This window comes from Mobula hypostoma, chromosome 11 (genome assembly GCF_963921235.1).
Source record: "Mobula hypostoma chromosome 11, sMobHyp1.1, whole genome shotgun sequence".
NCBI lineage: Eukaryota > Metazoa > Chordata > Chondrichthyes > Myliobatiformes > Myliobatidae > Mobula > Mobula hypostoma.
Window position 1 is genome coordinate 106,644,678 of NC_086107.1, and position 12,277 is coordinate 106,656,954.

The 12,277-nt window shown below is 45.0% G+C and overlaps 1 protein-coding gene across 2 annotated transcripts in view; it reads left to right on the forward strand.

Moving 5' to 3' along the window:
* grap2a (GRB2 related adaptor protein 2a) overlaps positions 1-3,689 on the forward strand; it is an 85,616-nt gene extending 81,927 nt beyond the window's left edge. For both annotated transcript variants that reach the window (XM_063062821.1, XM_063062822.1), the window contains exon 6: positions 3,444-3,689. In XM_063062821.1, the coding sequence (XP_062918891.1) occupies positions 3,444-3,623 (180 nt within the window). In that variant the 3' untranslated portion in view covers positions 3,624-3,689. The remainder of the gene's footprint in view (positions 1-3,443) is intronic.
* Positions 3,690-12,277: the final 8,588 nt, after the last annotated feature.

Sequence of the window (12,277 nt, forward strand, 5' to 3'; positions counted from 1 at the left end):
GGTATGGCATGGTCTGTCGGTGCTCAACGGTTCAACAGTTTAATTTGGTATCAGAGACCTGAATATACAACCTGAAGTTCTTACTCTTTGCAGACATCCATGAAACAGAATAAAAACCCCAATGAATAAATGACAGGAAAATGTTATAAGCCCAAAGACGCCCTCCCCCTCCCGCTCACAAGTAGCAGGAAAGGACTCTCCCCCCACCACCCACCATGCAAGTAATAGCAAAGCCCCCCACCCCTGAGTTTATGATCTGGAGTCCATCAAAAGCTACAGTCCATCCCAACACTTTGACATTTCAGACGGGCTCTCTCTCACTAGCAAGGCAGAGATGTCTCTCCTGCAACAAGATGAGGGCTCACTGTTTTGATGTTACAACCTGCAGCATGCGCTTATTCGAGCACCTTCTTTCGATGGCAGCGTAGGCTGGCGTCTCAATGTTTCCATCTTCCGCGACATTTCAATCGGCGACCCCGGCGAGGAATCGGGTCGTCCGCTGGACTGCACCGTGAAGGCGCATGTCTTCCAGGCTGCACCTGGAGATATTGAAAACACTAGGCTGCTCGGCGAGCTCCAAGTGCGGGAACCCGCCGCTGTGAAAGAACATGGTTTGAGTGCAGCTGTAGATCACGGACTCCAACAGAACCCCAAACACCTAGAAAAGGAAAAGAATACATTAAAAGAGAAGAGATTAAACTGTTTCATGGATGAACTGGAGGAAGTCTCCCAGGTCCACAAAGAGCTCTGGTGCCATTTTTAGCATGCAGACAAAAGATTTTCACCGTTTCTCCATACAAATGATGATAACAAGGCAACACCAATACCAATATATCTTCTCCCTCAAATCTTGCATCCTTCCACACTCTGCCTCTCCCATTATCCCATTGGGTGTGGTGGTGCAATGTAATAGATTGTAATGGTGGGTCCACAATAGATGTAATGACTGTTCATTCATACTCAAACAAGTCTGCTAATTTTTCTAGAATTGACTAGATACTGTCATCAATGTAGTGCACCTACCCACATCCTTCCCGCCAGTAAAGAAACCCCAAATACATGACTTAAATGCGTCAAGAACTATAAACGTAATAATGATATGGGGGAGCTTTCTCTCACGCAGAGATCTGTAGAGAGGATATGTGGAGTGCCCCACCTGAAGAGGGGAAGGACTAGGAACTTCCAAAAGAGATCTGAAGAGATATTGGCGGAAGTTGATATGCGGCGGGTCGGCGGGGACAATCATTGAGATCTTTCAAAGAGTCAGTGCAAGGACGATGGGCCGAATGGCCTCCTCCTTCAGCTTTAGGGCAAGGTGCGAGCGACAAGTCAAGGAAGCTCGTGGGTGGTGGAAGTAGTCCACCAACAAACAAACAGGAATCAGAATAATTATCACTGACTTATATGACGTGACATTTGTTGTTTAGCGGCAGCAATACAATGCAAATACATTAAAATTACTAAATAAATAGATAGTGCAAAAGGAAGGAAATAATGAGGTTGTGTGCATGGATTCATGAACTGTTCAGAAATCTGATTATGGAGGGGAAGAAGCTGTTTCTGAATTACAAAGTGTGGGCCTTCAGTCTCCTGTACCTCCTCCCTGATGGTGGTAATGAGAAGAGGATCCTCAGGAACAGATGCTGGCTTCTTGATGGATCACCTCTTGAAGGTGCCTTCAATAGTGTGGAGGGGTGTGTCTGTGATGGAGCCGGCTGAATCCATGAATCTCTGCAGCCTCTTGCGATCCTATGCACTGGAGCCTTCATACTTGACTCTATACTTTATTGTCGCCAAACAATTGATACTAGAACGTACAATCATCACAGCGATATTTGATTCTGCGCTTCCTGCTCCCTGGATTACAAAGCGGGCTATGATGCAACCAGTCGGGATGCTCCCCATGGAACATCTATAGAAACTTGCAAGAGTTTTTGGTGACAAAAGGAAGAAGTCATTCTTGTTCCATTCTGTGATCACATTACAAATAAAGTACACCTCATTCCATTTACAAAAACAAGCAACTTCTATATAGTCAGACTTTGCAATCCATTTAACACGAGTGTTTTACAATAAAATTTGATGCTAAGCCAAAGAACGAGGCTTTAATGAAGTTTACGTTGATAAAGATGTCAAGTCTGGTCAAATTCATTGTCATGTGCACAGATACATTGAAGTGCAGGACATCTCCAGTAAGATGGCGGTGTATTTGATCGCAGCGGCTTCTATGGGGTCAACCAGAGATATTACTGTCTTTCACAGACATACTTTTTATAATTGCAAGACCCTGCTGGACATTAGGAACTTAAAGTACTGCAGGACTACTCCATCGGCAAGTTGCTCGTTGGTGGAGAAACTGAACGAGCTGGACTTGGTGCGGATCGTGCTGCTGCTTGCGTCAGTCAGCGCACAAAGGCGGTGTGCAGTTTAACAGCGAGCGATCGTCTGAATCGCTTTTCTTTTGGTCACAAGACCCTGTCGGACATCGCTGATGTGGGCTGCTGCAGATTCACCGATCAGCTGCACAACCTTGGTCAGAATGAGGGATAGGCCTCAAGCCGCAGTGTCACCTGTTCACAGCCGCCCAGGGGAGAGGCACCAGAGGTGGTGTGGCACGGCGTCCAAGCTGGAATCGGTGCTGCCCCCAGTGTTCGCTCGGCAGAAGACAAGCTGTATCGCGTTTGAGTGCAGACTGCTGCAACGTTCATGGTCTCAGGGCCTTGGACTATCATTTTTTTTTGTGTTAATATATATTTTACTGATACCTTAAATGGACTCGCTATCTTATATGTGCTATATGTGTCTTGTGCTGTGATCAACTGTTGGTACTGTGTTTTGCACCTTGGTCCTGGAGTCACATTGTTTCGTTTGGCTCTATTCATGGGCATTCATGTATGGTTGAATGATAATTAAGCTTAAACTTGAAAGACAAACTTGCTTTCAGCAGCATTACAGGCAGGTAGGTTCAGACAACACTATAAATTGTACATAAATTATACGTTAAATTATGCCAAACCGTGAAAAAAAAACATATGTGCAAAACAAAAACAACAATATAATCAAAGACATGTCCATAGTAGCCCTAGTTTAAAGAGCATTTGAAAAGAAGTGAGATAAAGAGGGGGTGGAGGGAACGATTTAAGGAGGGAACAGAAAGCACAACCTCCAAAGGTGGAGTGATTAAAACTGGGAAAGTCCAGGAGGTTAGAATTGGAAATCTGTGGAATTTCATAGGCTAGGGAAGGTAACAGAGGTGTGGGGAGATGAGAAGAAGGCAAAATCATGAAGAGAAGAATACTAAATTTAAATTTTAAAATCGATTACTAATATCAAGACATTATAGAATGGAGTGCAGCTATGGACTAGTAAGTGCCGATGGGTGGAGGAGACACTGTATGATGGCCCCTTGAGACAGACGCTCACCCTATGTTTCCTCTCTGCAGAAAACCAGGCGTGTTCGAGCCATGTTCGATTTCACAGCCGAGGCCGATGATGAGCTGGAGTTCAAGTGCGGCGACGTCATCGAGGTTCTGGACACCACAGACCCCTCGTGGTGGAAGGGGAGTTTATGGGGACGGATTGGCTTGTTCCCGAGTAATTACGTGTCGTCAATCAACCGGTGACATCCCACTAGACTCTGGAAAATTATCCTTTCCTTTTCCCTCCATCTAGACAGCAGCCAATAAAATATTTACGCTTTAATGAACTTTGTACGGTGTTATGGTGTATGATGTCTTTGAATCATAAAACCTGTTGGTGTTGGCAATTTCCCTAATTCCTAATTTTTAAAAGTTGGGAATCCTTAACTAAGGCAGATCAATCCCACACATGTGGGTTCATTCTATCAATCTTGCAAAGAGGTTATGATGGATTCAGCCAGATATCTTGAGGAAACTTTGCTAAGAGTTTCTGATCTCCATAAGTATAGAGCGAACTACTGGTGGATCAAGTTGATTGCCTCTAAGTTAGGACATCATGGGTTCAAGACCAACTCCAGAGACTTACTTGCTTTTCTTGGGCACTTAGCTTCTAGTGGAGCATTGGCCATCGATGACCTCCCATCTCAATCGTCCTCTGAAGTCAAAGGTATGGTTGGAGTTCAGCAGTGTTTCTGTAATCCACAGTACGGGGAATTGCACTGTACAGCTTCACCAGAGCCCCGTTGGTGGCCTTACCCATTTCCACCTCTCACGATGGGGGTGTAGGGCTGGTCTTTGAGAGGCTCACTCCAGAGACTTGAACTCTAGAATGCCAGAGACCCAGGCTGAGTCACGCAACATCAAGCTTGACTTCTGGGTGCTGTCAGCATGAAGTTAGCACATTCTCCTTGTGAGATCACGTGGGTTTCATTCGGGTGCTCTGGTTTGCCCCCACTTCCTGGTGATATGTGAGTTAATTGGCCACTGTAACTTGCCCCTAGCGTGTAAGTGAGTGGTACAACCTGAGGGGGGAGATTTGATAGGAATCCGGGCAGAATAAAAATGGGATTATTTCAGGAATATCCTTCAAAATTGCTTCACAGGTTAATAGAGTTGTTAAGAAGGTGTATGGTGTGTTGGCCTTCACTAGTTGAGGGATTGAGTTCAACAGGCACAAATAATGTAGCTTGATTAAAACCCTGGTGAGACCACACTTGGAGTATTGTATTCAGTTCAGGTCACCGCATTATAGGAAGGATGTGGGAGCTTTAGAGAAGGTGCAGAGGGGATTTACCAGAATGCTGTCTGCATTAAAGAGCATATTTTATGAGGATAGGTTGAGTGAGCTCGGGTTTTTCTCTATGGAATGATGGAGGATGAGAAGTGAATCAATAGAGATGTACAAGATGATAAGTTGCATAGCTGGAGTGGACAGCCAGAGACATCTTCCCAGAGTAGAACTGGCTACTATGAGGGGGCATTTCATTAAGACGAGTGAAGTAAAGTATAGGGGGGGGGGATGTCTGAGGTAAGGTTTTTACACAGAGGGTGTTGAGTACATGGGATGTACTGCCTGAAGTATTGGTAGACGCAGATATGTTAGGGGCATTTAAGGAACCCCCTGATAGACGCATGGATATAGGATAATGGAGGGCTACGTGGGAGGGAAGGCTTAGATTGATTTTAGAGTAGGCTATAAGGTTGGCACATCATGGGCTAGAGGGCCTGCACTGTGCTGGACCATTCCACAAAACATTCTATGTTCTCTGATTAATGTCAATGGGTGATTTGGGACAGCACACACTCAGATGGCTGAAGGACCTTATTCAAAGCTGTATCCATCTATGATACCTACAGGAAAGATGTAAATAAGGTTAAAAGCGTGCAGAGAAAATCTACAAAGATGTTGTCAGGTGTGGAGGACTTGAGTTATAAGGAGAGATTGAATAGGCTAGGACTTTATTTCCTGGAACGTAGAAGATTGAGAGGAGATTTGATAGAGGTATACAAAATTATGAGGGGTATAGCCAGCAGGCTTTTCCACTGAGGTTGGGTGGGGTTGCAACTAGAGGTCATGAGTGAAGGGTGAAAGGTGAAAAGTTTAAGGGGAACATGAGGGGAAACTTCTTCACTCAGAGGGCCTGAGAGCGTGGAACGAGTTGTCAGCACCATTGATGCATGAGAGTTTGATTTCAACGTTCAGGAGGTTTGGATAGGTACATAGATGGAAGGGGTATGGAGTGCAGGTCGATGGAAGCAGGCAGATTAAAAGGTTTAGGGTGGTCTAGATGGGCTGAAGGGCCTGTTTCTGCACTGTATTTTTCTATGATTCCTAGTATAAATTCAAAGTTCAAAGTAAATTCATTATCAAGCTCTGTATATGTTACCATATATTATAACAATTACAGCACGGAAACATCTCGGCCCTTTTAGTCTGTATACTACCTTGAGATTCATTTTCTTGTGGGCATTCACACACAAAAAAAGAATGATAGGTGTTGGGTAAATACTGTTATAGCCAGGGGTGGTAGCTATTAAATGCCCCCAATGGCATGTGCCTTAAATAGCCCCTGACTATTCAAAGTTCTAAGTAAATTCATTATCAAACTCTGTATAGCCTCTGGCAACTAAGTCCAGTTCCTGGCCTTCACGTATGGCGGTTAGTGTGACGCTATTACACCTTGGGGGGTCGGAGTTCACCATCTGTAATTCTGCCCGTGGCATGTGAAGGTTTCCTCCAGGTGCTCTGGTTTCCTCCCACAGTCCAAAGGCATACCGATTAGTAGATTGGCCTGTGGTTAGGCTAGGGTTAAATAAGTGGCTCACTGGGCCGGAAGGTCCTGTTCTGTGCTGTATCTCTAAATAAATCAATATGTGGAAGGAAGCTGGAGCACCCAGAGGAAGCCCACGCGGTCACAGAGAGAACGTGAAAACTCCACACAGATAGCACCGGAGGTCAGGATTGAACCCCGGTCGCTGGAGCTGCGGGGCAGCGGCCCCACCAACTGCGCCGCGGTGGCTTCTGTAAAGTAAGGCCTTTACAGGCAAGTTACTCAACCTCACACCCAGGAGCAAGCTGTCTGCTTTTGACAAATGTCCCACACTCACGTCTGTTCGAACTCCGTTCTGGGGAGGCCTAGGGAACCTGACCACAAGTGTTCCCACTACCCAGGAAATACAAAAGCAAAATGGGGAGGCTTTGGAAGGAAATCGTCTACATGCCCTCAAACGTACAGTGGGACAAATATGTTGCTTTGCAGCAGAAGTGCAGTGTAAGAACATGAAAGTACAACGTTTGCAAAAAAAAAAAGAATTAATGCAAAAAGGAGGAATAACGAGGCGGTGTTCATGGACTGTTGAGAGTGATGATGGACGAATGGAAAGAACGGTTTCTGATCCATTGCATGCTAGTTTTGAGACTCCTTACTTCCTCCGTAGTGGTCATAACACGAACAGGGCATGTCCCAGATGGCTAGGATTCTTAGTGATGGGTGCCATTCTCTTGGGCACTCCTCGATGGTGGGAAGGGTTGCGCCCAGCAACCCTCTGCAGGGCCGTGCAATCCTGCGCATTCAAGCCGTACCAGGCTGTGATCAGCCAGTCTGAATGCTCTGCACCTTGCATCTATGTCGACACACTGTTCTCCCGAAGGAGAATAATGGATTCTCCTCCCTCTCCTTTCTGCTTCCTTCTCACTGGTATCCCAGTGAATTGTAGCCTTCGGCACTTTCACTTCTGCGACGCTTGCTGAGAGAACCGCGAATTACCTTTGAATTATTTCGAGATCTCAGATGGCGGTTTGAGCTCTTATCTGCCAGAAGTAATCTGAAAGGCTTATCTCAAGTGAAACACGCTATAATGCCAGCTGATTAATAGTGAAGATAGATTTCTCAATAACGCAAATGGCTCGATATTCTAAAAACGATACTGCGCGGAAACGGTGGCGAAGAGCGTTGATTCGAAAGATGTTGGTGTACAAAGTTGCCTGGGACTTCAGGCGATGGGATGGGAGATAAATGCTGGCCTTGCTGACAAGCCTCAAGCCAAGTCAAGTTCGGGTGACTGTCATGTGAGCGAGTATGGTGAGGTACAGGTACAGTGAAATGCTCCCTGTCAACAGCATTAAAGGCACATTCAGAAAGTGGCAGATGCAGCCCAGTCCATCACAGTCAAAGCCATCCCCACCACTGAGCACATCTGCAAGGAGCATTGCCACAAGGAAGCAGCATCCACCATTAAGGACCCTCATCTCTTCTCGCTGCTGCCATCGGGAAGGAGGTACTGGAGCCTTAGATCCCACACCACTCGAACAGTTATTAACCTACAAGCATCAGGCTCCTGAACTGGCGTGGATAACTTCATTCATAGAATCATAGAACACTACAGCACAGAAAACAGGCCACTCAGCCCTTCTAGTCTGTGTCGAAACTTTATTCCGCTAGTCCCACTGACCTGCACCCAGTTTATAACCCTCCAGACCTCTCCCATCCATGTATCTATCCACTTTATTCTTAAAACTTAAGAGTGAGCCCGCATTTACCGCATCAGATCGCAGCTCGTTCCACACTACCACCACTCTCTGAGTGAAGAAGTTCCCCCTCATGTTACCCCTAAACCTTTCCCCTTTCACTCTAAAGCTATGTCCTCTCGTATTTATCTCTCCTAATCTAAGTGGAAAGAGCCTACTCACATTTACTCTGTCTATTCCCCTCATAATTTTGTAAACCTCTATCAAATCCCCCCTCATTCTTCTATGCTCCAAGGAATAAAGTCCCTGAGGCACACCACTAGTCACAGGCCTCCAGTCTGAGAAGCAATCATCCACTACCACTCTCTGTCTTCCTCTACACAGCCAATTTTAAATCCAGTTTACAACCTCTCCATGGATACCTAGTGTCTGAACCTTCTGAAATAACCTCCCATGTGGAACCTTGTCAAAGGCCTTACTAAAGTCCATGTAGACAACAACCATAGCCTTTCCTTTGTCTACTTTCTTGGTAACCTCCTTGAAAACTGTACAAGATTCGTTAAACACGATCTACTATGCACAAAGCCATGCTCCTTAATCAGCCCTTGGCTGTCCAAATACTTGTATATCCAATCTCCCAGAACACCTTCCAATAATTTACCTACTACTAATGTCAGGCTCACTGGCCTGTAATTACCTGGTTTACTTTTGAAGCCTTTTTTTAAACGACGGAATAACATGAGCTACCCTCCAGTCCTCCGGCACCGCACCTGTGGCTAAGGACATTTTAAATATTTCTACCAGGGCCCCTGCAATTTCTACGCTAGTCTCTCTCAAGGTCCAAGGAAATATCACGTCCGGCCCAGGGGATTTGTCTACTTTATTCACTGTAAGGCAGCAAGCACCTTCTCCTCTTTAATCTCTATATGTTCCATGACACTATTGCTTGTTTCCCTTCCTTCCATATACACTATGCCAGTTTCCTGAGTAAATATTGATGCAAAAAAACTGTTTAAGATCTCCCCCATCTCGTGAGGCTCCACACATAGACGACCATAGAACCATAGAACCATAGAAACTACAGCACAGAAACAGGCCCTTTGGCCCTTCTTGGCTGTGCCGAACCATTTTCTGCCTAGTCCCACTGACCTGCACACGGACCATATCCCTCCATACACCTCCCATCCATGTATCTGTCCAATTTATTCTTAAATGTTAAAAAAGAACCCGCATTTACCACCTCGTCTGGCAGCTCATTCCATACTCCCACCACTCTCTGTGTGAAGAAGCCCCCCCTAATGTTCCCTTTAAACTTTTCCCCCCTCACCCTCAACCCAGGTCCTCTGGTCTTTTTCTCCCCTTGCCTCAGTGGAAAAAGCCTGCTTGCATTCACTCTATCTATACCCATCATAATTTTATATACCTCTATCAAATCTCCCCTCATTCTTCTACGCTCCAGGGAATAAAGTCTAAACCTATTCAACCTTTCTCTGTAACTGAGTTTCTCAAGTCCCGGCAACATCCTTGTAAACCTTCTCTGCACTCTTTCAAACTTATTTATATCCTTCCTGTAATTTGGTGACCAAAATTGAACACAATACTCCAGATTCGGCCTCACCAATGCCTTATACAACCTCATCATAACATTCCAGCTCTTATACTCAATACTTCGATTAATAAAGGCCAATGTACCAAAAGCTCTCTTTACGACCCTATCTACCTGTGACAACACTTTTAGGGAATTTTGTATCTGTATTCCCAGATCCCTCTGTTCCACTGCACTCCTCAGTGCCTTACCATTAACCCTGTATGTTCTACGTTGGTTTGTCCTTCCAACGTGCTATACCTTACACTTGTCAGTGTTAAACTCCATCTGCCATTTTTCAGCCCATTTTTCCAGATGGTCCAAGTCCCTCTGCAGGCTCTGAAAACCTTCCTCACTGTCTACTACACCTCCAATCTTTGTATCATCAGCAAACTTGCTGATCCAATTTACCACATTATCATCCAGATCATTGATATAGATGACAAATAACAATGGACCCAGCACTGATCCCTGTGGCACACCACTAGTCACAGGCCTCCACTCAGAGAAGCAATTCTCTACCACCACACTCTGGCTTCTTCCATCGAGCCAATGTCTAATCGAATTTACCACCTCTCCATGTATACCTAGCGACTGAATTTTCCTAACCAACCTCCCATGCGGGACCTTGTCAAAGGCCTTACTGAAGTCCATGTAGACAATATCCACTGCCTTCCCTTCATCCACTTTCCTGGTAACCTCCTCGAAAAACTCCAACAGATTGGTCAAACATGACCTACCACGCACAAAGCCATGTTGACTCTCCCTAATAAGCCCCTGTCTATCCAAATGCTTGTAGATTCTGTCTCTTAGTACTCCCTCCAATAACTTACCTACTACTGACGTTAAACTCACCGGCCTATAATTTCCCGGATTACTTTTCAATCCTTTTTTAAACAACGGAACAACATGAGCCGCTCTCCAATCCTCCGGCACTTCACCCGTAGACAGCGACATTTTAAATATTTCTGCCAGGGCCCCCGCAATTTCTGCTAGGACCACTTTGATCTTCAAGGGGACCAATTTTGTCTCTTACTATCCTTTTAATATAATTGTAGAAACCTTTCGGGTTTACCTTCACATTATCTGCCAAAGCAACCTCTTGTCTTCTTTTTGCCTTCCTGATTTCCTTCTTTAGTATTTTCTTACATTTTCTATACTCTTCAAGTACCTCATTTGTTCTTTGTTGCCAATACCTACTATACACCTCTCTCTTTTTCTTAACCAGATCGCCAATATCCTTTGAAAACCAAGATTCCCTATGCCTGTTAACTTTGCCTTTAATCCTGGCAGGAACATGCAAACTCTGCACTCTCAAAATTTCGCCTTTGAAGGCCTTCCACATACTGAACACATCCTTGCCAGAAAACAACTTATCCCAATCCACTCTTCCTAGATCCTTTTTCATTTCCACAAAATCGGCCCTTGTCCAATTTATCTCAACTCTGAACGGATTTACACAACCTATGGACTGACTTTCAAGGCTTTACATTCATGTTCTTAATATTATTTATTTATTTTTATTTGTAGTTTGTTTTCTTTTGCACATTGGTTGTCAGTTTTTGTTCATGTGCAGTTTTTCATTGATTCCATTGTATTTCTCTATTCTACTGTCTAATTTCAAGGTAGTGCAGGATTCCCTAAAGGTTAACTTGCAGGCTGAGTCAATGGTAGGACACGGGCAAATCGAGGGTCGGTGTCACGGCAGAAGACTTGTGTGTCGTTGGGGAGGCTGGAAAATCTTTCGCGGTGGGCCTGAAGACCCAAGGTCTTTGAGATCTTCGGACACTGAGCTCGAAAAAGGTGACGAATCGAACTTTTAACATCATAAACCAGTGGGTTGTTGTTATGTCTCCTGTTTGCTGTGAAAATGGGGGACGCCTCCTTCTCCCTTGCCAGGGAGAGAGAGAACCCGTGGGTTGTCAAATTTCAGATGAAATGCGAGGCCTTTGGGGTAACTTTAGTCTGTGTCTTTGCTATTGCTTAGCATATGCTTGGGCTCAGTGACGGTACCAATGCACATTGTTTTTGCAGAGGGGGGAATTGTTGCTTGCTGCTGCTTATGCGCGGGGGGGAGCTGGGGGGTACTTTGGGGTTCTCACGTTTAACTCTCGTTCATTCTTTGGAGAACTTCTCTGTTTTCGTGGATGTTTGCGAAGAAAAAGCATTTCAGGATGTATATCCCTCCCCCTCCTGTCTTCTCCTATCATTTTGGATCTCCCCCTCCCCCTCCAACTTTCAAATCCCTTACTCACTCTTCCTTCAGTTAGTCCTGACGAAGGGTCTCGGCCTGAAACGTCGACTGCACCTCTTCCTACAGATGCTGCCTGGCCTGCTGCGTTCACCAGCAACTTTGATGTATGTTGCTTGAATTTCCAGCATCTGCAGAATTCCTGTTGTTCAGGATGTATATTGTATACATTTCTCTGACATTAAATTTGACCTTTGAACCTTTGGTAAGGAAGGCAAATGCAATGTTAGCATTCATTTCAAGAGGATTAGAATATAAAAGCAAGGATGTAATGCTGAGTCATTGGTCAGACTGCACTTGGAGTATTGTAAGCAGTGTTGGACCCTTTATCTAAGAAAGGATGTGCTGGCATTGGACAAGGTAATAATCCTGGGAACAAAAGGGTTAACGTTAGATGGTGCTGGAGTTTAGAAGATTGAGGGGGAGTCTCATAGAAACCTATTGAATATTGAAAGGCCGAGATAAAGTGGATATGGAGAGCATGTTTCCTTTGGTGAGGAAGTCAAGACCAGAGGGCACAGCCTCAGAATAGGAGGATGTTCCCTTAGAACAGA